The sequence below is a fragment of the Leucopleurus acutus genome (genome assembly GCF_964270905.1).
Source record: "Leucopleurus acutus genome assembly, chromosome: 11".
Classification (NCBI taxonomy): Eukaryota; Metazoa; Chordata; class Mammalia; order Artiodactyla; family Delphinidae; genus Leucopleurus; species Leucopleurus acutus.
In genome coordinates this window covers 41,466,894-41,493,414 of record NC_139152.1, presented here as the reverse complement: position 1 = coordinate 41,493,414, position 26,521 = coordinate 41,466,894, and the positions used below count along the sequence as shown (strand labels likewise).

Genomic DNA, 26,521 nt, shown 5'->3' with positions numbered 1-26,521 from the left:
CTAAAAGGTACGATTTACATACATCTCAACACTTCAAGAATTAGGTCAGGGTCTGTGGTCAGCTTTTTTATTTCTTCCATGTTGGCAACTGTCCAAATTGGGATGAACTGATCACTGTCCATTTGAGATATCAGGTAAAGATCCTTTGACAAATTTTCTCTGAAAGGAATAAGAGAAGCAACAGTCCTATAAAACAAACAAATCTTAAAAAGCACCTAAAGAAAAGAGATGCCTTATTAACTTTTGTCACTAAACCTAGGAAAACAAAATTATGCTATCAGAAATAACAGAGTGAACTATGAAAATACGTAATATACAACAGATACATTCTAACAACTTCTGGAAAGTTTCTGAATCCCCAAATACATTGGGCCCAACAGTTTTGAACAAGGAATTTATGAAATTATATTGATGTGGAAAGAGGCTTAACATTAAAGTATATTACAAAATATTACATACAGTTTTGTTCCATCTTATAAATACCTTATCACTGATGTTAGAATATGCATATGGAGAAAATTGTAATGTAAACCACGAGTTGGATCATGGAGGATTTTCAGTTTCTTAATGTTTGCATTTTTTAATAGGTATGTTTGACTTTTTATTTAAATTTAAATAATAAAGTTAAAATAATAAATATAAAACATTTTAAATTAAGACAAAAGACTAAGATACATTTTTTAAAAAAGAAGATACAAATGCTCTATCTTACACATAAAATCTTGTTCAACAAACTGAAGGAGAATCAAATTCATGTCTTGTTATTTACATCAAACCTTTGAAGCAGTCTGGTTATAAACAGCTAGAAATCTTTGCTTAAAAGCCACCTTCTCAATGACCACCCTATTCTGAAACCACCCAAGTACTCCTGATTCCCCTCTTCCCTTGCTTATTCCGCTCTACTTTTTTCCATAGCACTTATCACCTAACACACTTCTAAGCTGCTTATTTATTATGTTTATTGTTTTGTCTCCCCCAGTCAGAATACAGGTTCCACAAAGGATCTTTGTCATTCAAAATGACAAAGCCTTGGTACTTGGCAAAGAGTAGGGTCCAGGCCTTTACATTCAAATTATACTAAAATAGAGTAGTAATTACCTTTTTACGGTTACAATTGTCAACAAGTGGTGGTTATTTGTCTTGGGGGAAAAAAGAATAGAGAGGATACCAGTAACAGTTAAACTCACTTCAGCATAAAAGAAAGAACAGGGCTTCCCTAGTGGCACAGTGGTTAAGAATCCACCTGCCAATGCAGGGATCACGGTTCGAGCCCTGATCCGGGAATACCCCACATGCCGCAGAGCAACTAAGCCCGTGTGCCACAACTACTGAGCCTGCGCTCTGGAGCCCACAAACCACAACTACTGAGTCCGTGTGCCACAACTACTGAAGCCTTGGTGCCTAGAGCCTATGCTCCACAACAAGAGAAGCCACCGCAATGAGAAGCCTGCGTACTGCAACGAAGAGTAGCCTCCGCTCGCCGCAACTAGAGAAAGCCTGCGCACAGCAACAAAGACCCAAAAATAAAATAAATAAATTTATTTATTAAAAAAAAAGGAACATACTAGTCAACCAGATATTCTTTAAGAACTTGAAAATAAGACAACTGTAAACATAATATTGTTCAACTAAAAGGCTGTAGCCTAAATCAACTCAGACTTTCAGCCAGTCTCTCCTTATAAAACAGTATGACACACCCTTAAAGAAACTACCTTGTCAGAAGTAAGTCAAATTAATAGATATATAACATCGAGGATTATGACTAATACCTATTATGTTCATGACTAATACCTAATATGTCTTAGTGGCAATTCTACTGAGCTACAAATGGCAATTACCCGGCTGGTTTGAACTGTATCGTAGTTCTGAGTAGGATGTGATAGATCATGATAAGCCAGAGCTCATGCTGCAACAACTAAAAAAACTTGGATAGATTACAAAAAAATCATGTTTTTGGAGATAAAAACTGTAGAAGCTACAAGGACAAAATGAAATTCCAGAAAGATAATCTTTCTTTTCCAAGGATATCTGCAGATCCTGGACCAGAAAGAAACTAGTAGAGCTTTATTTTAGGCAGTTGCACAAGACTGGTATTATGAATTGGAAGCTAAAGGAGCCCCCAATACACAGCTGATTTTCCTCTATATGACATTTACTGAGTTCTAAGGAGGAAGATGGAAGGCTGGGACCCTGAAAGATGGAAGGCTGAAAAAGCAGAGTAAAATCTTTGTGGTCTTGTGGAAGCCCCAGTAGAAGAAGGAACCTTGCATCAAACCTAAGACAGGTCTCCCTGACAAGACATTTGCCAGATTTTGAAGCTGTACAGGGTAAGAGGCTAAAGAGGTCATCTCAAACCTCTGAAGAACAGAACTAAATTTCCCTTGGTGTTTCACAACTGAGGTAACAGAAACCTGCCAACTTCTAAATCAAAAGCCTAAGAAGGTCATGCCTAAGGAACAGAGATAAATCAGAGGTCGATCGAGTCTAATTAAAGTGGCTGCTCAGCCCTGACTCAGCTCAATCCTTAACTGGATTGAAGAAATCAATCTGCTTCTGCTTACCAGAAGAAAGCTCAACTCTTGTCTAGAGAGAAAAATTATGGCACTGCAGCTTTCTAGTTTCTTTTATATGTAGTGCCCAGCATATGTAGTGTCCAAATTATAATCAAAATTTATAAGACATGCAAAAAGCCAGGAAATTGTGACAATCAAGAGAAAAAAACCCTCAAATATAAGCAGACACACAAATGATCCAGCTAGTAGGCAAAGATTTTAAAATAACTATGACAAGTATGGGAGACAAAATGAATTGCATCATAGGCACAACTGACTGGAAGGGTCTTGTTTTCATAAAACTAGGGCCTGTACTAGACTATAAAGGCAAAGAAGAAAAAGGTGGAGAAGAAAAGGGAGATATTCAGGATGAAGAATCAATTAAAACTGAGTCAAGACTGTATTATATGTAAGGAAATAAAGAAGTCTATGATAAAATCCAGGTTTCTAGCTTAAAAAATTGGTTTACTGGTCCTCCTCCAAAAAACAGAAGGCATTACATTTGCACGCATATCCAAACTTCTGTTTATTTTGGAAGGGGCAGTTCTACATACTGAAGGTTTATACATCTAAGCTATAAATATACCTACATAATTCTTAATTCTTATCTGTAAATAAGGTATCTTGAAATGTTTGCCTGAAGGAACTCTTTATTTAATAGAAGAAACTGGTAATATAAATTCTATACCCATCCACATCTTATTAAAAATAACTCTATGCTCAAAGATTACAAGAGCAAACTACTAAAAACACAGAGAACCCTAAAAATGAATATGATTATAGGAAAAATATCCAACAGAAATTTCATTATCTTTCTACTGGGACTAGACCCTTTACATAATCAACTGGAGACCACATCTTTAAATCTAGTTAAGAAATATACTGAAGAATGATACCAAAATACATCACCAAAGGAAATTAAAACCATTTTTCCATTCTATTTCATAGGTATTTCACATCTACTAATCAAACAATTCAAAACGGAGAAAGGTCAATTTAAAAATGATAGTGTACCGTGAGAAACAGAATTCTAATTGTTTCTTCAAACACTCTTTTAGTTCTTCTGTAGAAATTGCTGAGTTGCTTTCTCCTGATAGTTGAAAACAAGAGGGGAAAAGTTAATACCTAATTACCATAGGTAGTAAACTTTACATATTGTTTTCAGAGTAAGCCACAAAGTATGCACAAATTAAAATCACCAGAAAACTGTATTTTTATTCTTTTTAGAATTCAGATACACACAGGTCTACCTTTTAACCTATCTATTCTTCTTTCTTTAGACAGATTTCATATCAGTTTTTTTTTTTTTTTTGCGGTACGCGGGCCTCTCACTGTTGTGGCCTCTCCTGTTGCGGAGCACAGGCTCCCGACGCGCAGGCTCAGCGGCCATGGCTCACGGGCCCAGCTGCTCTGCGGCATGTGGGATCTTCCCGGACCGGGGCACGAACCCGCGTCCCCTGCATTGGCAGGCAGACTCTCAACCACTACGCCACCAGGGAAGCCCTCATATCAGTTTTTAAATTACATATTTATCAAGTAATTAACAAATCATCGGTAATACTAAAAGCACTTGGATACCATATTGTAAAACATTATCCTAAATACTTAAAAAAATGTGATAACTATTTATTCCTTTAATGAAAACTCAAAGAACAAAAGTAATAGTGGGGCTTCCCTGGTGGTGCAGCGGTTGGGAGTCCGCCTGCCGATGCAGGGGACAGGGGTTCATGACCTGGTCATGGGCCCGTGAGCCATGGCTGCTGAGCCTGCGCATCCGGAGCCTGTGCTCCGCAACGGGAGAGGCCACAACAGTGAGAGGCCTGCGTACCGCCAAAAAAAAAAAAAAAAAAAAAAAAAGTAATAGTAATCTAGGGGCTTCCCTGGTGGCGCAGTGGTTAAGAATCCGCCTGCCAATGCAGGGAACACGGGTTTGAGCCCTGGTCCGGGAAGATCCCACATGCCGTGGAGCAAATAAGCCCGTGCACCACAACTACTGAGCCTGCGCTTTAGAGCCCGTGAGCCACAACTACTGAGCCCACAAGCCACAACTACTGAGCCCTCAAGCCACAACTACTGAGCCCTCAAGCCACAACTACTGAAGCCTGCGCGCCTAGAACCTGTGCTCCGCAACAAGAGAAGCCACCGCAGTGAGAAGCCCACATGCCGCAACTAGAGAAAGCCCACACACAGCAACGAAGACCCAACGCAGCCAAAAAAACAAATAAATTTATATACATAAACAAAAGTAACAGTAATCTAAATTTGAAGACAGGAACTACACAAAGTGGGATATATATATGGCTCCACATCTGTACTATCGGTAGTAAATCTGATGTTAGTCACACTCCTTAAACTTCTATCTCTTAACAGACTTCTTGTTGCCAAGGGGGAGGTAGGGTAGGGGAGGGATGGATTGGGAGTTTGGGGCTAGTAGATGCAAACTATTATATAAAGAATGGATAAACAAGGTCCTACTGTATAGCACAGGGAACTATATTCAACATTCTGTGATAAAACATAATGGAAAAGAATATAAAAAAGAACGTGTGTGTGTGTGTATTACTGAATCCCTTTGCTGTACAGAAATTAACACATTGTAAATCAACTATACTTCAATTAAAAAAAACCCACTTCTATCTCTTAATACTCTTTTCATTGCTTAATTTTAGAGCACTATATTTTCCTGTAAAGATAAATTTTGTGCATGATTTTACCACTATTTTGTCTTACTACTCAAGATTCAAAATATTAGATATTAAATTAATTTCATTAAAAATGAAATAAGAAGCATTCTATTTCTATGTAGTATATGCAACCCTTCTAATATAAAATTCATCCACCCAAATGCTGGCTAAATGAATAATAACTTCATTTAAGCTTTCAGTGTTATTACAGCAAACTTTTAAAAATACCAATTGGTTGCCAATTCACTTAAACCAACTCTAAGTTCAAAGTAGCCAGGATAGGTATATTATAACAAGGAGGGAGCAAAACCTAACCACCTTAAATTATTATATGGAAATACCACCCCATTCTACTTCAGAAATCAACTTACAAGCTGACCGACCTTAGAAATCTAATCCAGATATATATAATAAATAAACTGAGAACAAAGGTTTATATACCTTGACTAATGCCAGGGAACTAAGCAGTGACAGAGATGCCTACTCCCTATTACACTTATTTTCCAAAGAAACCCTTTAGAACTTAGAAAAATAAAGTTAGGTAATCAGGTTCTACAGTCTATCTTTAGTTTCTTTTAAATTTTATCCATTTTAAGTCCAAGCAATTAATAATCCATGCTAATTAAATGAATGTGAAAAAAAACATATCTCACAAGTTGAACTGTAGTAGAACTATGATATAACACAACCTTTTTCTCAAAATTAATCCCTGCAATCTCACATTTATAAATGCATTTCACACTGACAAAAGTGATGGGAAAATTGACAGAACTTGCGGTGATCCCAACTAATAGATCAAGAAACTTGGACTCTGAAAGATTGTAATTTAGGTCTCTTTTTTAACTATATTGACTGTTTTCTCCTTTCATCTCTAATTTCACACTTTCCTTTAATAAGATCTTTAAAATAAACTTTTTTTTTTAAATTACAATGTTCATGTTTGGCCATTTGAAAACAGTATTTATAAAAGTCACCTAATATTTCATTAACATAAACTTCTTTTCAAATAATAAAATAGACCAATCAATGCCATGTTTACTAGAACAATGATAAAGAGACTGGAGGGGGAAAAAGACTAGCATACTGCATTCTCATTTTAACAAAACCATAAAGTTTACCAGAAACATCATATATTTGGTAACTCAGATCTTCTGGTCCCAAAATCATTCCATCAGTTGATTCCTCAATGCCTGTAGTAGTTCTTGTGGTTTCACAAGATGAATACATTACTTCATATTCCTTACACATATCATCTGCAAGTTCTCTATTACCTGTATTAAAGAAAACATACTGGAAGTGAATAGTAATTCTTTAAAATCCTATCTTTAGGCACTCTGGGCACAACAAGATTTTAAAGAATTCTAGCAATTGAGAAAATATCCACAAGATTTTAAGTAAGAGTCCAAAGGAGGTAAGTTTGACCATTATGGATAAGCTAAAATGATTAACAATAGCTTAAACTTACATAGTACTATCTATGTATAAGACAGCTTCATGTTCTTTATTCACTTAATTCTCAGAAAAACCAATGCCAAATTAATTGCTATTGTTAATGTTTTACAGATGAAGGCAACAAGCATGGAGAGGTTAAGTCATTTGCCTAAGATCAAACAGTGAGTAAGTAACACTGGCAATGATGGTAGATCAAAACTAATTTAAAAATACCATATTGTACATGGGTTAAATGCTGAACCCAAAGATACAGCTACTGTCTGAAATTAGTGACAATCCATTTGTACTAGAAATAAACGAGAATGGTATACAAATTACATGTTAAACATTTATAAATATATTTTATCAAATAATCAAAGAATGTATTAAAAGTTCTATAAACAGGTTTGGCCGTATGTTTAACCAAAATGTGATTCAATCTGATGAAATATTTACGACTTACCCTCAGGATGAGACCCTGATGTGGCTGCTGTTTCATGCCAAGAGCTTTCAGTTCCATGAGTTACTGGAGTGGCATCAGTATTTCCTGGAGGTATTTCTTGCCATACTTTGGCATTAGGATTTAAGCCAGTTCCTTTAGATGTTACCTGCTAAATATTAAAAGGATCCATTTGTTAATTTTAAAGGTCAGAGCAGGGTTTCCCTGGTGGCGCAGTGGTTGAGAGTCCGCCTGCCAATGCAGGGGACACGGGTTCATGCCCCGGTCCGGGAAGATCTCACATGCCGTGAAGCGGCTAGGCCCGTGAGCCATGGCCGCTGAGCCTGTGCATCCGGAGCCTGTGCTCCGCAACGGGAGAGGCCACAACAGTGAGAGGCTGGCGCACCGCAAAAAAAAAAAAAAAAAAAAAAAGTCAGTGCATTATAATTATAAATTTAGACAAAACTTTTCCATTACTTAAATGTGAAGAAAATCCCCAATAATATTATGTAATCTAATAATAAATATTAAATAAACAATATTTTAAAGTTTTTGGCTCAACCTGAAAATATAAACCTTTTTAAGCAGATGAACTTGAAATGTTTATATGTAAAATTTAGCTACCTATACAATAAAAACATATTTTTATAAAATACTATTAGTATAGAAATACTGCTTTACCCCAACCTACTTGCAAGCATTGTTAAATTTATTAAAACTATTCACATATCTTTGATGTTAGTGTGTGTTTGAGTACCTAGAACAAATTTTTGAGTTATCTACAGCAATTTTCCAAAGTACAATTTTTATTGCCATCTAAGCTGTGATAAAGAGTCTGAATGATTCTGTAAGTGGAAATTTTTTCCCAAGTCAAAAACCGCATTCTGCCTTATGGTACAATGCATTATTTCATTTGTCCTGAAAGTGTATTTTCTTTTTTTAAATTAATTTATTTATCTATTTATTTTTGGCTGCGTTGGGTCTTTGTTGCTGCCTTCAGACTTTCTCTAGTTGCGGCACGCGGGCTTCTCATTGAGGTGGCTTCTCATTGAGGTGGCTTCTCTTGTAGTGGAGCACAGGCTCTAGGCATGTGGGCTCAGTAGTTGTGGCACGCGGGCTCAGTAGTTGTGGCGCACAGGCTTAGTCGCTCTGCGGTACGTGGGATCTTACCAGACCAGGGCTCGAACCCGTGTTCCCTGCATTGGCAGGCGGATTCCTAAACACTGCGCCACCAGGGAAGCCCAGAGGATTTGTTTTCTTTCTGCTGGATGACTGCACAGGAAGACTACCAATCTGGTATCACTTAAAATTTTCAACGTGGGTTTCTGGAGAACAAGTAGGGAATTTTAGCCCTACTTTGCATCAAAGAGGACTTGTGGTTAGAATAAGACCCCTCCTTCCACCAACCCAGAGCCAAGGCTAAAGCTGACAAGTTTTCCTTTTCTCTGAGAAAGCTGTTTTTTCCCCTAGTTTATCTTTTGTCCTGTCTCTAAGCACTGCGATGAAAATCTAAGCTCTGGGCCACTAAGGATCAACAGATGCATTAGGGGCAGGACCTAGGTTTAACACCTGCTTCTTTCTCTGGAGTAGTACTTCCTGATTTTTTTGGTCTGAAGATTTCATTTGCTTTCTTACCAGCTTAAAGCTCTGCTTAAAACATAATTTTTAAAAATTAACCACCTTCCCAGTTGTTTTCCAAAATCTCAAATTCATATTTCTTTAAAAGTACCAATACTGTCTTAAGAAAGCTAAATTGGGGACTTCCCTGGTGGCGCAGTGGTTGGGAATCCGCCTGCCAATGCAGGAGACACAGGTTCGAGCCCTGGTCCAGGAGGATCCCACATGTCACAGAGCAACTAAGCCTGTGCGCCACAGCTGCTAAGCCTGTGCTCTAGAGCCTGCGAGCCACAACTGCTGACGCATGGGCGCCTAGGGGCCATGCTCTGCAGTGGGAGAGGCCACCGCAGTGAGAGGGCCGCGCACCACAACGAAGAGTGGCTCCTGCTCACTGCAACTAGAGAAAGCCCGCGTGCAGCAACGAAAGCCCAATGCAGCCCCAAATAAATAAATAAATAAATAAATAATTTTTTTTTTAAAAAAGCAAAATTGAATAGAAATTCCAACAATTGAGAGGCAACTATGGTATAACAGACAAAGATCAAGTTTACTCTTCCACCCAGTAACTGTGCAATCACTGACCCCAGTTTCCTTATTTTAAAAAATATAATGGGACTTCCCTGGTGGTGCAATGGTTAAGAATCCACCTGCCAATGCAGAGGACATGGGTTCAAGCTCTGGTCTGGGAAGATCCCACATGCCGCGGAGTAACTAAGCCTGTGAGCCACAACTACTGAGCCTGAGCTCTAGAGCTCTCAAGCCACAACTACTGAAGCCGGCGCGCCTAGAGCCCGCATGCTCCGCAACAAGAGAAGCCCCAGCAATGAGAAGCCCGCGCACCACAGTGAAGAGTAGCCCCTGTTCACCACAACTAGAGAAAGCCCGCGTGCAGCAACAAAGACCCAACACAGCCAAACAAAATAATAATAAATAAATAAATAAAACCTTCATTAGGTAAAAAAAGTAAACAAGCAAGTTTTAAAAATATATATGTGTGTGTGTGTGTGTGTGTGTGTGTGTGTGTGTGTATGTATAATGCCTATTCTACCAAAACTCCTTATAGTTTCTACACACCTTGGACACCTAACTTCATGTGTGTTGGTCACTACTTCCTCTTTCCCTCTTGTTATTTGTACATACTTCTATTTTGTTACCACTGTAATAGTTTATTTAAGTAAGTGTTCTTTGCAACCAGGCAGTGGGCTCAATGAAGAAAAGGTAGAAACTGGGTCTTCCTCTTCTATTTCAGCTATTAATATAAACCAGGCCAAGAGTACACTTTCAACTGTCTATTTGAATGGAACAGTAGAGGCATAGGTGCAAAACAAAACAAACAAAAGAACCCAACTAATGTTTAACTACTGTATTTACCCTTCTGATGTGCTAGAAAATCAGAGTTGATACAATCTTCCTTGTTTTCATGTGCCTGTTTAAAATGGAAGTCTTACATTGGAGTGGTTCTTGGCTTTTTGATTTCAGGGCTGCTAAAAGCTTTTACAATAAACATCAAAACCAATAACAAAATGGCAAACGTAGCAAGGGAGCAAAAGCATCTTTAAAGTAGCACCAAAGATGAATAACCAAAGCAACATCTTCGCTTAGAGATGTTAATTCACAACTACTTCATATCATTAATTAGCTCAGGGAATAAGCAACCAATTTTCTTATAGTACCACCAGGTAGCCCCACCAGGACAGGTACCCAGGTATTATTTAAAAACCTCTAGGTATGTAATTCCTTGGCGCTCCAGTGATTGGGTCTCCACGCTTCCACTGCAGGGGGTAGGGGTTCAATCCCTGGTTGGGAAACTGGGATCCTGAAAGCCTCACGACATGGCAAAAGAAACAAACAATCAAAAACACCTCTAGGTACCAGTTTTTTCTTTTTTTTTTAAATATTTATTTATTTATTTATTTGGCGGCACCGGGTCTTAGTTGTGGCACACGGGATCTTCTTTGCAGCATGCAGGAACTTTAGTTGCAGCATCCACGAACTTTAGTTGCGGCATGCAAACTCTTAGTTGCAGCATGCATGTGGGATCTAGTTCCCTGACCAGGGATCAAACCTGGGCCCCCTGCGTTGGAGAGCGGAGCCTTAGCCACTGGACCACCAGGGAAGTCCCTATGTAGAAATTTTAGAATGCAAGTAAACTTTACATTTGCCCCTATGTAGACATGTAAACAGTGCATGCTTATCAGTTAGAATTCAGAATCCACTCTGGCTAAATTAAACAGAAAGGTAATTTATTAAAAGATAGTGTCAGGCTTCCCTAGTGGCACAGTGGTTGAGAATCTGCCTGCTAATGCAGAGGACACGGGTTCGAGCCCTGGTCTGGGAGGATCCCACATGCCGCGGAGCAACTAGGCCCGTGAACCACAACTACTGAGCCTGCACGTCTGGAGCCTGTGCTCTGCAACAAGAGAGGCCGCGATAGTGAGAGGCCCACACACCGCAATGAAGAGTGGCCCCCGCTTGCCACAACTAGAGAAAGACCTCACACAGAAACGAAAACCCAGCACAGCAAAAATAAATAAATTAATTAATAAACTCCTACCCCCAACATCTTCTTTTAAAAAAAAAAAAAAATGTTCCGGAAGTGCCCTGATGAGGAAATCACTAACCCTGCCACCACCAAGCAGTAAATGCCAAAATTCAAATCCATTACAACTTTTATTATTACCAGCACCAATATCACTTCTCCATCAGGAACTAACTCAACCTTGTATTAACTCCACTTTAAGCTGACCACCTCTACTGCCACTTCTGTCTATGAAATGGAAGTTATGAATAGAACCCTCATTTCCCTACATTGTATATTTTCAAAAAGAAGACATCTGTAGGTGTGGTCTGACTAGTGGCTCTTAGTAACATGCCTGCATCCATCCAGATACAAGGGAATCTGGGAATTTGCGTTTTGACTAGTACGTTCACTGGAGAGGCCTAACTCATAATATGGGCATTTCTGCAAATGTAGAAAGCTACTGAAGAATTGGGAGGTCCCAAATATGATAAAGAGATTAAGGCTAATATTTAACATACAAGATATATTATGCCACGTATACTTAATTTATAAATAAATACCCAATATTGGGGAATTATGATTAAAAAAACTTAACTTTTACTTACTGACGGGATGTACTATTTCCCTGAGCATTTAATAATGACTCAAAATAATTAACTATATGCCTTTCAGCAGCATACTACCCATAAATCTGATGTCTCCCTTGCTAATGGTGCCAAGAATAATCAAAGTGTGAGGTCTATGGCATATAGACAAGCAGTACTCCTGGGCATGTTTATATTTTTCTCCAGACTAGTTAAGAGTATACACTCTAAAAGCCATTAATGTACAGAAGAAGACATATACAAGAATGTATATTGCAGCCCTGACCCCATTAGTGAAAGACTGAAAATAACCTAAATATCCATCTATAGACAAATGGTTAAATAAAATGTAGTATATTTCATAACATAGAATACTATAAAAGTTTAAAAAAAAAGGCCTACATACACTAATGTGGAAAGTGCTCCAAGGTATATTATTCAGTGAAAAAATTCAAGTTGCAAAACAATAAGCATTTTGGTTTTTACTCATATTAACAAACATAAAATCATTGTACAGATAAACATATTGGTATGTAAAAACAGAAAAGGTTTGGAAGGTTACTATTAACAATAGAACTGGGGACTTCCCTGGTGGTGCAGTGGTTAAGAATCCGCCTGTCAATGCAGGGGACACGGGTTTGAGCCCTGGTCCAGGAAGATCCCACATGCCGCGGAGCAACTAAGCCCATGTGCCGCAACTACTGAGCCGGTGCTCTAGAGCCTGCGAGCCACGACTACTTAAGTCCACGCACCCTAGCGCCTGTGCGCCGCAAGTAATGAGCCCACACACCCCCACAACTACTGAAGCCCACACACTCTAGGGCCTGTGTGCCACAACTACTGAGCCCGTGTGCTGCAACTACTGAAGCCCATGCATCTAGAGCCCGTGCTCCACAATGAGAAGCCACCGCAGTGAGAGGCCCGCACACCACAATGAAGAGTAGCCATTTCTCCGACTGGAGCAAGCCCGCCCACAGCAACAAAGACACAATGCAGGCAAAAAAAAAGAAAATAAAACAATAGAACCGCAAACTAGTAAGAGATCTACCAAACAGGGAAAAGGTACAAAAACAAGCAGGAATAATTAATTGCAAAATGTCAATTTTAGGGAATTTCCTGGTGTCCAGTGGTTAGGACTCCACACTTCTGCAGGAGGCACGGGTTCAATCCTGGTCATGGAACTAAGATCCCGCATGCTGCGCAGCATGGCCCCCCACCCCCCAGCCAAAAAAAGTCAATTTTACCAGGACTTCCCTTGTGGTCCAGTGGTTAAGAATCCACCTTCCAATGCAGGGGACACTGGTTTGATCCCTGGTCGGGGAAGATCCCACGTGCTGCAGGACAACTAAGCCCACGTACCACAACTAGAGAGCCCACACACCGCAACTACTGAGCCCGCGCGCCACAATTGGAGAAGCCTGTGCGTTGCAACTAAGACCCAATGCAGCCAAAAATAAAAATAAATAAAAAAAATTTTTTTAAATGTCAATTTTACCTATTGAACTACTTAGTGCCATTTTGACAAGTATAAAAAGAAACAACTCACTGCTGTAATTCATATAACTTTGCTAAGAGTTGGCAATGTTTATCAAAAGCCTTAAAATTATATATTCTTTGGTCCAGAAATTCTACTTGTCAGATTTGCTCAAAAGAAAGATATACAAAAATATAAATACAAAGATGTTCATCACAATTTTATAATAGTGAAAAGCTAGAAACATTCAACTGCTATGGTCTGAACATCTGTGTAACTCCCAACTTCATATATTGAAATCCTAATGCCCAATGTCATAGTACTGGGAGGTGGGGCCTTTGGGAGTTGCTTAAGTCATGAAAATGAATGAGATTAGTGCTCTTCTAAAAGAGAGTCCACAGACCTCCCTAGTCCCTTCCACCACTGAGGACACAGTGAAAAGGCACTATCTATGAACCAGAAAACCCTCACGGAATACCAAATCTGTTGGCACCATGATCCTGGACTTCCCAGAAATTTCTTCCCAGAAATTTCCAGAATTCCAGAATTTCCAGAATTCCCAGAAATTTCTGTTGTTCATAAGCTACCTAATCTGTGATATTGTTATAGCAGCCCGAATAGAACAAGACACCAACAAGAGAGTGAGGATTTGTTCAGTAACTGTAGTCCAGCCACATACAGAATATCCTAGAGCCTTAAAACCAGATTGTATATAAAACTGATGAGACCTGAATAAGTTCTGTGGACTGTATCAACGTAAATTTGCTTGTCTTTACATCATACTATGGTTAAGCAAGGTGTTACTACTGTAGAGACCTGGGCAAAAAGTACACGGTACCACCCTGTACATTCTGGGGACAACTTCTTGTGAATCTATAATTATTTCAAAATAAAGTTTTTAAAAATGGAGAAAAAAATATAGAAGACATGGAAAATGTTCACATTTTGAAGACACTTGGAAAAACAGTAAAGCAAGTTGCTATCTTATGGAAATGATTCAAGTGTGTGAAATAATGCACAAGCACAGAAAAAAGTGGAGAGGGAATTCCCTGATGGTCCAGCAGTTAGGACTCCATGCTTCCACTGAGGGGGCATAGGTTTGATCCCTGGTCTAGGAACTAAGATCTGCTTGCCGCATGGCACGGCAAATAAATAAACAAATAAACAAACAAATAAATAAGGTCATAACACCTTTGTAAAGCAATATGTCAATATTGATGTGAAAAACTTTTAAAACATTCACTATTTGAGCTACCACAGAGAATATTAGCCTAACAGCTTTATACATAAGAATGTCCTTTATAGAATTACTCAATATAAAGAAAATTTGGAAACTGAAAATGTCCATCAAAAAAACTTTATGTGGGGACTTCCTGGTAGTCCAGCGGGTAAGACTCCGAGCTCCCAATGCAGGGGGCCTGGGTTTGATCCCTGGTCAGGGAACTAGGTCCCGCACACATGCCACAACTAAAGATCCTGAGTGCTGCAACAAAGACCCGGCACAGCCAAAATAAATAAATTTTTTAATTGAAAAAAAAATTAAAACGTTGATGTTTTCATATAACAAATAATCTTTAAAATGACACAATAATGAATCTGACAAGTCAGTTTAACGAGAACAAAGACTTAATTTTTCATTTAAATTCTAGATAACCATGTTTGACTCATCTTTTGACTAAGTTTAATAAAGAAGCCCATAAAAATCCTTATCTCATTAAAAAAAATCCTTATCTCTCCCACAGAGCTAGAAGTAAGCCCTTGAGGCTACAGTTATATAAAACATCTATTAAAGGATGTAAATTGTCCAAGTGCATGCTGAACATACACACATCTGCCAACATACACATAGGCAGTATGTAAGCACAAAGATACTCTCAAATCACCACAAAAAAATTCAAATTGTCAGTCCATAAAACTAACAGATCAATACCTCTATCTCTAAGCAATATATGCCATTATCAAATAAGCCAAAAGCAGTCCTTATGATTGACCCATTTTATGCCAGTTCCTATCTGGGGAAAGATACAAATGAAAGGAAAAAACAGAAACATAAATTTCTTGGCAAAATGATATCTTCTGGTCATAAAAGAGCAGTTTTAAGGTAACAGAACCAAGAGTTAGGAAAAAGTCACCATAAATACGGCAAAACCATCTCTTTGGTCATATATAACTGTTTGTTTTACTTACCTATTTACTATCAGAAACAGAAATCCCATGCCACTTAACCCTACAAATGCTGAAAAACAGAAATAAAGTATAGAAATTGATTAAACTTATTTGCCTCATGGCAGATCAATCATCCAGGTTTAATTTTTACATCTCCAATACTGAGAGGACAACACCACAAGTACTTTAAAAAAAAAAGTGGGGTGGAATTCCCTGGCGGTCCAGCGGTTATGACTCCGCAATTCCACTGCAAGGGGCACAGGTTCAATCCCTGATCAGGGAACTAAGATCCCACAAGCTGCAAGGCACAGCCGCCCCCCACCCCCCCCAAAAAATAAACACCTGTCATTTCATCCAGCATGAAACTTCAGAGTCCTACCAGAATATGCTTAGGGGCATTTTATAGAAAGTAAAAATGAAAAATGGGAATTTTTCACCCATTCTGACAAAGAAGGATAACTAACATTTATGGAACACTTAATTCATCTTCATAACAACTACATTTAAATTCTATCATCTACATTTTGTATATAAGGAAACCCTTACATTACCTAAAGGTAATCTGCCCAAGGCTGCACAGCTAATAAAGACAGAGCCAGAATTTGAACCTAGGCACTCTGCAGAGTCTGCCACTATACTACAGTTGCCTCAGAGAAAACTTTAAGACAACAAGTTACATACTATTTAAGGAATATTACAAATCTCCTCACCAAGTCTGTAAAACAGTCCCTGGCCCCAGTTCCACCTAGAGTGTCTAACAATACAGAAGAAATGGATATAGAAAATAGACACCAGATAAGAACTAGAGTACCCAGGGCAGAAGTCAATTCAGCTCTGCAATGATTTCTATCTTAGGGCCATGGTACAGCTAATTTTCAGCTATTAAAAAAAAATTTAAAAAAAAAGGTAAGATCCATGGTAATTTATGCAATAAAATTTACCCCCTATTACAAAGCACTTACCCTAACTTGAATTATTTTGTCTGCAAGCTCCACAGTGGCAGTGACCTTGTCTATGGTTTACTCTTCTCTAGCACCTTGAACAGTAACTAGCACACAGGAGACCAATAATAAAATTTATATGCTATATGAGAGTTTCTTAAACTTTACTGTGCATAAGAATCATCTAGGGATCTTGATAAAATGCAGATTCTGATTCAGCAGTTCAGGGATAGGGCTAGAGAGTTTGTATTCTAACAAGCCCTGGGTAAAGAAGTTACTGAGGCTCACACTTTGAATAGCAAGGTAACTGGACCAATCTAAGTCATTTGCCAAATTGTCCAAAATCAGGATTCACTTACTCCACACCTGGAAGGAAATCTTCAGTTTATTCATCAATAAAACTATTACTGCTGATCCTCTAATATCAGAGGGAAAGACAAGTTCCCCAAATTCCCACTTCCTCAGTCAGATGACAGATGATGAGTGCTTAAAACTCTGGGGGAGGGCTTCCCTGGTGGCACAGTAGTTAAGAATCCACCTACCAATACAGGGGACACGGGTTCGAGTCCTGGTCCCGGAAGATACCACATGCTGTGGAGCAACTAAGCCCGTGCACCACAACTACTGAAGCCTGTGCGCCTAGAGCCCGTGCTCCGCAAGAAGAAGCCACCGCAATGAGAAGCCTGCGCACCGCAATGAAGAGAAGCCCCCACTCGCTGCAACTAGAGAAAGCCCGAACGCAACGAAGACCCAACGCGGTCAAAAAAAAAAAAAACAACCAACCACCTTTGGGGGAATCATGGATTGATCTGAAGATATAATCAAAATTAGACTTCTTCCTAAAAAGTTCTTCATATGAGATTCATAATCACCTTACTGTTAAAGACTGAGAACCCAATTAATAGATATTTAGCATTTAAATAGTCCTCGAAATACCAAGTCATTTTACTTCAAATTGGTCATCTGATAAAGCCAATAGCTAACTATACAAATGAACTCAAAAAACCTCAAACCTCAAATATCAGTACTAAATATCAAAATAATCCTTTTCAAAAAAGGGCACCTTTTAATTCCTAGTGTGTATAGCCAAGTCAGCAAACCGTTTGTTACGAAAACTGAAATGAGATATTTCATAAGTATATGTGAAAGCAGCAACTCACTTATGTTTATTATGTACCAGACACTAGGTGTTTTACATTGACTGTCAATCCTCTTAACAACCCTTTGAGATAGATAATAATTATAATATCTCATATATTAGTATTATCCTCAATTTACAGATAAGGAAACTGAGAAACACAAGTTAAACAACTTGCCCAAGGTCATACAACTAGAAAGCTGCCTAACCTGAGCAGGCAGCCTGGCCCCAGAATCCATGTTCTTAACCATTCTTTTATGCACCTTTCATATAAATGTATCTTATTATTACTCAATCACTGCCCTCCTATTTTTTTCCTTCCTCCAACTCAAAACGATAGAATAACCCTATTTCCCTTGGCTTGCTCAACTGCAAATTTTTGTAAATCCTATAAATTTACATTTCCCATAGCCAATTCAACAACAAATACTTTAGTACCAATTTAGTACACTATCTTCCCTTGTTAATGATATGGAAAAACAACAACCAGCCAAAAAGCACAGAGTAAATCTCTGATCTCCTCTGAAAAATTATCATACAAACCAGGACATTTTTGAGAATAAAATGGGGTGCGACATCTGTTCCAGAAAACAGGTGTACACTATGACTGTCCAGGACAAAATGGGAGGTATGGTCACTCTACCCATTTTGTAGTTTGCACTACCTAGTGGTATGAAATACTGGCCAACTATGTACTATACAAACCCTGGATTACTCCTGACTTTTCTGCCCTGACAGAGAAAATGCTTTTCTCTTCCCTCAATAATATATAAATCAAACAAAACTTAATTCCTCATCCTTGGCTCTATGCCTATGTTCATACCATACTCCTAGTATTATTCATCTAAAGTACTCCTCTGTCTTTAATTTAGAGCCAGTCATTTATAAATACAGAGATATTTTCTGAACTAAAGATTGGTTCAAATGTCCAGACAAGGCAACAGACGAGAGGAAACATGAGTATGTGATATTCAAGTTTGTTTTCCTTACATTTGCTTACACTTATACATTAGAAAAAATATTTTTTTCCACAAGAGCAAATATAAAGTGCCGATTTGCACTTTATCATTTGTATTTCTTTAAATATTGCATATAAATGAGTCTAAATTTTAACAGTCTGCAAGCTTCATTCTCATTTAAAAAGTTTTATTTGCCCAATTGATAATATGCTCAAACTATAAAAAATTTAAAGTAAGGTAATTAACCTGTTTGGCTTACAGCAAATCAATAACAATGCTGGGATTCAAACTCAAAGTTATACGTCTCTTAAATCAGTGCTATCTTACAGTAGCTTTTGCAATTAATAGTGCTACTATCATGTAGTTTTAATAAATTTCCCAGAAATACTTGCTGTGATGACCACATGATAGTATCTGTCAAGCCTTTACCTAGACTGTATTACAAACAAGGCTTAATACATAAGCACCATGAACACAGGGCTTCCTTCCCTGGTGGTGCAGTGGTTGAGAATCTGCCTGCCAATTCAGGGGACACAGGTTCAATCCCTAGCCCGGGAAGATCCCACATGCCGCGGAGCAACTAAGCCCGTGCGCCGCAACTACCGAGCCTGTGCTCCAGAGCCCATGAGCCACAGCTACTGAAGCCCACGCACCTAGAGCCTGTGCTCCACAACTAGAGAAGCCACCGCAATGAGAAGCCTGCGCACTGCAACGAAGAGTAGCCCTGGCTGGCCGCCACTAGAGAAAGCCCGCGTGCAGCAACAAAGACCCAACACAGCCAAACAAAACAAAAAAGAAAACAAAAAAACCCACCATGAACACAACCTAAACTGTCAGAAGAATCATTCTCAAATTACAGATAAGAAGTTGAGGATCAAAAAAAGTTGTCACTTGCCTCGGGTCATAGCTAACATTTGAACCCAGGATTCCAAAACCCTTACAGAAAATCATAGCGCAAAACACAAAAGTTTACAATGTTTTCAAGACTGGAAACCTCCCTCAAGAATTGAACTTTAAAGAAAACACAACTTAAGCAAAACACAGACTATAGGAACAATAAATTAAAATCCTACAAGCACTATCAGAGCTAAAGAGTCACTTTCCATTTTCACTTAAGGATATTCGAAGTGGAAGTTTAAAAAAAAATTTTTAAGACTTCACAATGATAGCTGCATTCGTTTCCTAACTTCCTCTACTTTCCACTCCTCTGCAATACAGACACGGACCCCATCTCTACCTACAGGGCCTAAATCTTTTTTTAAGCTCTTAGGGAGAGACCAAAATTACAGATTTCAAATGTTCATGTCTAGTACTAAAGATCACTTCCATTAGCTGAGAAGTAATATGGAGCTGACAGACAGCCTGAATTGATAGAAAATAGTTGAATATCAATATTTCTAGTTACTGGTTTTTCACATACTGTAATTTGAAGCACCATGAGGTACTTTTACATCTTTATATTCACTTCTGAGCATTTTATTCCACTTTTCACACTTCGAAAATAATTTCTACTTCATTTTCAGCCCATTATATTTGAAAATATTTCTTTGAAAATGTTTATCCATTTTAAAACTCTGTATCCAGCTCCAATAAATATTCCAAAATCAAACTGTTCAAAAATCACTCAGCTATTCACTTATTTATAATTCTTCTTGGCAATAATTTCACAATTCGTTAAGGCACTTTCTTCTTTTCAGTCATTTTTGAAAAGTCATTTCAACTAAGTCATATCTAATAACTTTTTATAAATATGTGATTATTTAAGCTAATGGGAAAAAACTGAGTACTATACTTGAGGTAAAAGGCACAATACTTCCCATGATTACTGAAATATAAAATCAATGAAAAATTATCTAGGCAAATATCTCACTTACTTCAGATTCTAAAGCTAACCGAAAATTTAAAACGTTATCACCTAAAAAAGGAGAAAACTTTAGAAGTCAGATAAATTACTTTTAAAATTGTATAAGATCTGGGGGAAGAGGGATTTACTGTTTAATGTGTACAGAGCTTCAGTTTTGCAAGATGAAGCTTCTGGAGATGGATGGTGGCAATGGTTGCACAACAATGTAAATGTACTTAATACCACTGAACTGTACATTAAAAATGGTTAAGATGATACATTTTGTTATGTGTATTTTACCATAATTTTTAAAAATTAAGTTAGAGTATGCATCCTAGGGTGCATAAAAGTCACTGCTACCTAAATAAGTAGTTATAAGTATTCATTTTTAGGGAAAAACTCAAATAGAGACAGAAATCCAATTAAAACATTGCCAAACAACTAGAGCAGACATAATTGGCTGGAAATACTGGAGGGAGAAAATGATCTGAAAAACGAATAAAATACTGGCAAACCATAAAAACACGAAAAGATTGCAAACTGCCTCCTTGGCGCTCAAAAACTTAAATAACTCTCTAGCAGCCAGAAGAACACAGCAAATTGCTGTTTCAAACTTTCAGAATTTTTTGTAACCGAATTTATGTTGGAACATGTTTGACAATTTGGTATATTATCCAAACGTTTTTACCTCTTCCCAGAGAGACAGACACGGTATGTGTCTCCTTCAGAACAGAGGTGAGATAAAGACAATAAAACTACTGAAGTCAGTATAGCCCTTTGTCTGCAAGACCAAGTTTTAAAAAAGTTACATCTAAGTATTACCTAAAATAGGATTCCTAGTCTGCCTATAGATTTCAATTGCAGTATACTGCAATTTAGAGTTCTAATTCCACCTTCAATATTCACTAGCTGTATGATCTTGGGCAAGTTTCTTAAATTTTCTGTGCCTTAGTTTCTTTATCTCTAAAATGGCGATAATAATGCTACTTACCTCATAGATAGGTTTGAGTTGATGTATATAAATGTATACATGCAAAAAGACTTAACAGGCCTGACATATCAATAGTGAGCACAATTCATGAGAACACAACTATTATTATATTATTATCATTACTATTATCTATCCCACTGATTCCAGTTATAAACTAGTTAAGCTGGGGGTCTCTCCAGAAAAATGCACACAAATAAAAGATTCTGAACACAGCTGCAGAGGACTCATCAATCCCAGATTAGAGAAGTCCTACCAAAGCAACTTAGTTGGTAGTAAAGTGGTTATTAACCTCCCTCATGCCATGGACCTCTTCAGTAGTCCAATTAACCTATGAATCTCTTCTCAGAATGTTTTTAAGTATATGAAATACACAGGACTACAAAAAATCAATTATAGTATAGTTATGAAAGTATTTTAAAATTTCTAATTTAGTAATAAATGTTTCTTTACAAGTGCATTAAACAAGACTTTTTTTTACATATAATAAGGAGCAATGCACGTAAACATTTCAAGATATCTGCAAAAACTAATATGATATGAAAACACTTCTCTTGTTGCATCCATTGAAATGTCAAGAATTTTTAATTGCCTTCAATTCTAGATTTCAATTAGAAGCTAGTGAAAATAAACAGGCAAATTTTTTTTTCCTCAACCAAGTTCACGGACTTCCTCAATTCCATCTAGGGACCCAGATTAAGAACCCCTGGCTTATTGGAAAGTAAGTGCAAAAATAAGTTTTGGAGTCTGTGACTTATGTTCTAGAAGCCAGACTTCAGACTTTAGTCCCCACATTATTTACACCTGAATGACCTTAGACATCAAACTTCTGAACTTTGGTTCCCTCATTTAGAATAATTCCTACATCATGAGGTTACAAGGATTGAATATTAGTTAACAAAATGCCGAAAGACCAGTAAGTTATATTTTATTGATTTTAATACCATATAATTAGACCCAAATATTTAATGCCATTGTTAATTTTCAGTAAAACTCATTATATGTGAAAAATTAAAAACCACATACTGATTTACAAAGAAAATGAAAATATTAACTACATGTAACATTTTAGTGAGAGCTATGATTTCGCTTCAGAATGACCTGTATCTAAATCCCATTTCCACTACTTTAGTCTTACTAAGTTAAACTCTCCACCTCAGTTTTCTCATCTATAAAACACTGCAAGGTTGTTTTAGAAACGAGAGAATCTAGCTTAAACGGTCAATAAATGGAATTATTATTAAAGTTCACATTTTAACAAAGCCAAAGCAATCAATTTGGACCTCAAAAGTTTATTCTGGAATTCATGTTTATACAACTACAACTTCACAGTCCTTTGCCCGGCAAAACACATACACACTTAAAACCTGCAGCATTTGCTTGGCATAACATTCCTAACACAAACTGGCACTGCTTGAAATCAGATATGATTTCTTATTCTGCCTAAGGAAAACAACGAGGATAAAAAACGATCAACAGAATGGATTCAATAATTTTAAATCTCTTCATGATTTACTTGGAATCTTTACTACCAAGGTTGGAATACTCTATAAGGTAGCTGTCTCTTTAAAACCCAATATAAAGATATCAAATTTATCAGCTACATACTGTCGGTTAGATTAAAAAAAAAGGCAGAAGCATGTGTCTACTTTATGCCGGAATACTATAGATTAAGATTCCCCCCTCCCCAAGTCCGTCTGAAAAAAACCCGCCATAGACTGGCTCCCGATCCATTATACAACCTGTAAATTCCTTCCCTCATTGAAAAGATTCTTTTTGTGGGCATAGTTAACAAGTGCCAAGCTGCGAAGTTGCAGCTTTGCTGGTTTGACGTTTTCACAATGCAAGAACAATATGATCTGGAATCTACTCAAAGCATTAGCCAGGCAGTCAGCTGATGCTCACTGCACACAAGAGAAAGACAGAAATAAGAGAAACTGAACCTCGTAAAACCACTACGTTTTAAAGCTAAAATAGGCCAACAGCAGATGTTCCAGTTAAAGTAATAAAAGTATTTCTATTGTTAAAATAACAATTAAAAAAACCCCAAACAACCGGCTTTCCCCGAACTAGGTTTCGCTCGTTCTTGAAATTTTCCTTGTAAAGGGCTCTTATCCGTTCATAAAATCAGCTCCTCACCACAGAGCGGCTGCCTGAGTTAACTTTATATAGCCAAACCCTATTGGCTTCTCCTCCGTTCACAGTAACTCGCTTGCCACCCACAGAACGTTCCAGAGATCTAGGGACGGGGACCAAACAAAATTTGGTGGGGGTTGCTAAACAGAAGCTTTCAACTTTCTTTCCCAAACACTTCTACCGAATTTCACCTTCCTGCCTCCGCAGCCCCACATGTTGCTCGCCTGCTCCCAGAGGGCCGCGCGAGGCCTCGGTTCACCCCGGTACGCGCCCACCTGATTACCCTTTTCTCCGCAGACTCCGCCCTCCCCGCCCCCTCCCCCCCCTCGCTCGCCTCCTCTAGAAGGTCCATATGGGACGCTTTCCCCTTCCTCCGATCCTCACGCCGCACCAGAGAAGCCTCGATACTCCACCTTCGGTTCTCCCCCGCCACGGCGCTCGCCTCTCACAGCCTCCTAAAGTGCTGCGAGCGCGCAAATCGGAGCCGCGGGCCTGCACGGCCCAGGTGCTGTGTCAGCCTATCTGCCGGTTCCGCGCCGTGTACGGCCTGGAAAGTCACATGGCGCTGGAACCGGCCGGCGCCTTCACACTCCTGCTCTCCTCAGAGCAGGACGAGAATCCCAAGTCCACTCACCTCCACGAAGAGCAACATGACTTTCTCCGCTCGGCCCAATCGTTCTCGCCGACGCGACTCCAACTGGCTTACAGGCCGGAGCCCCAATAGCTAGGATAAGGACACTCGCCTGGCCCCTCCACCCGGCAGCGGACCCGGCTCCTCCCCCGCCGTCAGCCGCTGCGGCCTGACCCGCCCAGTCCCACCTCCCTTGAAACAGCAACTGTTTCCGGCTCTAGAGAACAATTGCTTCCGGGAGAAGAGAAAATCCTCAGCGCGCTCAACTTTTGCGCTACCTTTTCCAGCCGCAGTATGGACTGTACTATCATGTGGCCGGGGGGAGGAGGGGCGGGGGAAGCGATCAGAGGAAGGCACCATTCTGTGCCACGGGAGTATGTAAAAATTTTACAGGCGCATTTTATCCCTGGCGAAACGGATAGTTACCATGGCCATAATAACTCCGCAGTTCTCGTGGCCCAAGACCTAGATCTGATAAAAAGCCGAGCTTGTGCAAAATGTACTGAAAAACAACCACCCCTGCCGAAAAGGCGGCGGCTCTCAGGGAAAAAGTAGAGAAGGGAAAAAAGCAGCAGTAATAGTAAATACATTAACAGCAACTGCTGTACATTAAAGGCCTACTACATGCCTGGCACTATTCTAAGTATTTTACGTGAATTAATCTAAACAATCCAACGCAATAATACTATTATCCCTATTTTACAGTTGAAGGAGCTCTCTAGAACACACTTTGCCCCAAGTTCCCTTGAATTAGGTACCCACATCTCTGCTCAATATAAGCCTATTTGGTAGTACTTAGCCTGGATAGCCTCTTCATTGATGTTCTGCCATTAATTCAAATGAAATACAACAAAAAAAATTTTTAATTATCTTTATAATTTTCTGTTAGATGATCCAAAATCCTTATTATCTTTAGCAACACTTACTAGGATTTATCCCTCCCTTATCAGTCCCACTTCTATATCCTAGCTCTGACACTCATCGTTTGAAACAGTCATGTCTTGATCTTCTCCAATGGATTTTTTCTATTCTATTATTTCAAAAAATCTTCCTAAATTGAAAGTTTCATTTTTACCAAACTGTTATTATTTGCTTTCAAGACCTTACCATTCTGATCCTATGTAATCTCCCTTAACCTCAAATGAATCCCTTCATTTTTCATTTAGATACCAAATTAATTTTCCCTTCGAATTGCTGATATTTCTGTCCCATACTCTCCTACTCTGATCTGCAGTAAACTCAACATTACCTCATCTCAATTAAACCAGTCTCCTTACTTTTTCCCTGAAATAACAAACTCTGCACTCACCTCCAAAGCCATGGCTCATTGAAAAGCCTATCTGAAATGCCTTCATTTGTCAGTCAATCTTCTCTCTCCATAAGATTCTCCCAAAGACTCTGCTCCTCACAGGTCTCTTCTTCATGTCCCTTGTTAGCACTTGAATATTATATTCTATCTTAAATTTTTTTTGTTGTTTTTTAGTTTCTTCACAGGTCCCTATCATATATTTTTCACAGTCTAGTATAATGGTAGCCACATAGTAGTATCTCAACAAATGCTTGTCAGATTGAAGAGATTTTAAAATTTGCTTTAAAAAGCCTTCATTTCCAGTTGCTGATGAATTCCATGCTGCATAAAAAAATATGAAGGAGAGAGAGAGAGCACAATAATACTAAATTAGTTTTGTTGACAAGTATGTAGGCTGCTTTGTGAATGTCCACTAGGGTAAGCAATATAAAGAAATCAAGAGAAATTAACAGTTATTTAAGGATCTCACAATATAGTAGTATTATCAACAAAGTAATTTAATAGATTAATTGATTATGTTGAGAAATGCTGGGTAATGATAGATATTTTAATGAAACCTCACATTTATATAAATAAATAATTCTCCTTAAATGTGGCCCTTTCACAGGAATGTACAGTGGAGAAAGGACAGCCTCTTCAATAAGTGGTGCTGGGAATACTGGACAGGTACATGTAACTGTTGGTGGGAATGTAAATTGATACAGCCACTGTGGAGAACAGTATGGAGATTCCTTAAAAAACTACAAATAGAACTACCATATGACTCAGCAATCCCATAATTCAAAACGAGTCATGTACCAAAATGTTCATTGCAGCTCTATTTACAATAGCCCGGAGATGGAAACAACCTAAGTGTCCATCATCGGATGAATGGATAAAGAAGATGTGGCACATATATACAATGGAATATTACTCAGCCATAAAAAGAAACGAAATTGAACTATTTGTAATGAGGTGGATAGACCTAGAGTCTGTCATACAGAGTGAAGTAAGTCAGAAAGAGAGAGACAAATACCGTATGCTAACACATATATATGGAATTTAAGAAAAAAAAATGTCATGAAGAGCCTAGGGGTAAGACAGGAATAAAGACCCAGGCCTGCTCTAG

The 26,521-nt window shown here is 38.4% G+C and overlaps 1 protein-coding gene across 5 annotated transcripts in view; it reads right to left on the bottom strand.

Moving 5' to 3' along the window:
• LARP4 (La ribonucleoprotein 4) overlaps positions 1-24,227 on the bottom strand; it is a 66,566-nt gene extending 42,339 nt beyond the window's left edge. The window contains exons 1-6 of one of the 5 annotated variants that reach the window (XM_082850563.1): positions 16,431-16,859; positions 15,490-15,538; positions 7,131-7,278; positions 6,355-6,507; positions 3,567-3,642; positions 23-159 (exon numbers count right to left, since the gene is read on the bottom strand). In XM_082850563.1, the coding sequence (XP_082706689.1) occupies positions 23-159; positions 3,567-3,642; positions 6,355-6,484 (343 nt within the window). In that variant the 5' untranslated portion in view covers positions 6,485-6,507; positions 7,131-7,278; positions 15,490-15,538; positions 16,431-16,859. Of the gene's footprint in view, positions 1-22; positions 160-3,566; positions 3,643-6,354; positions 6,508-7,130; positions 7,279-15,489; positions 15,790-16,430; positions 16,860-23,864; positions 23,891-24,107 lie in introns of those variants that run through there. The other 4 variants (XM_082850560.1, XM_082850561.1, XM_082850564.1 and 1 more) reach the window with 4 other exon arrangements.
• Between the last annotated feature and the right edge of the window lie 2,294 nt (positions 24,228-26,521).